The sequence below is a fragment of the Tupaia chinensis genome, unplaced genomic scaffold (genome assembly GCF_000334495.1).
Source record: "Tupaia chinensis unplaced genomic scaffold, TupChi_1.0 Scaffold140355_1, whole genome shotgun sequence".
Classification (NCBI taxonomy): Eukaryota; Metazoa; Chordata; class Mammalia; order Scandentia; family Tupaiidae; genus Tupaia; species Tupaia belangeri.
The window spans coordinates 35224-36117 of record NW_006200232.1 but is presented as its reverse complement, the minus strand read 5'-3'; the positions used below and the strand labels follow the sequence as shown (position 1 = coordinate 36117).

The 894-nt window shown below is 49.3% G+C and overlaps 1 protein-coding gene across 1 annotated transcript in view; it reads left to right on the top strand.

Moving 5' to 3' along the window:
• The window catches only part of LOC102502344 (glycine cleavage system H protein, mitochondrial-like), a gene marked incomplete at its 3' end in the record, with an annotated part of 19531 nt that extends 18642 nt beyond the window's left edge, over nt 1-889 (top strand). Inside the window, 3 exon segments of the mRNA XM_014593328.1 lie at nt 348-491; nt 534-729; nt 731-889. Of these exon segments, the coding sequence (XP_014448814.1) occupies nt 348-491; nt 534-729; nt 731-889 (499 nt within the window).
• Nucleotides 890-894: the final 5 nt, after the last annotated feature.

Sequence of the window (894 nt, the reverse complement as noted above, 5' to 3'; positions counted from 1 at the left end):
GCATGTGCTCGCCAGACAGACAGAGAAAGACAAGAGAGACAGAAAGCGAGAAATCACCCCCCAGGGGGGATGGCCACGCCGCAATCCCTTCTCCTCCATTCCATGCACACACGCACACGCGCCCGGCATGAGTTTAAGCCACCGGGTCCGGGACTCGAACCACGGTCAACTACGTGGGAGTCCAGCGACATAGCCATTATGCCAACTGCTGGTCCCAAGACCCTGGCATTTGATAAAAAGTGGTCAGATATGGAGGATCTATTGCTGAGTGAAGCAAGCCAGGATATGAAAGAAAGATACTGTATGTATCCACTTAATATATACTGACCATCCACACTTTATGGTAGTGATAGAAATATTGGAGGGCCGTGGAGCGTGCAGGCCGTGGCCTGCAGTCTGCGCACTGCGGCGCCTGCCCTGCCCTGCCCGCTGTGGCCCTGGCGGCTGCCGGTGGGCCCCATCCGGACGCTGCGCAGGGGACGGGCTCTGCTGTTGGGTCCTGATTTTGAAGGTCCCAAACCATGTTTTTCAAGACCAATGCATAAATTCACGGAGAAACATGAGTGGATAACAACAGAAAACGGTATTGGAACAGTGGGAATCAGCAATTTTGCACAGGAAGCTTTGGGAGATGTTGTTTATTGTAGTCTGCCTGAAGTTGGGACAAAACTGAACAAACAAGATGAGTTTGGTGCTTTGGAAAGTGTAAAACCTGCTAGTGAACTAGATCTATTCTCCTCTGTCAGGAGAAGTAACTGAAATTAATGAAGCTCTTGCAGAAAATCCAGGACTTGTCAACAAATCTTGTTATGAAGATGGTTGGCTGAACAAGATGACACTGAGTAACCCTTCAGAACTAGATGAACTAATGAGTGAAGATGCGTATGAGAAATA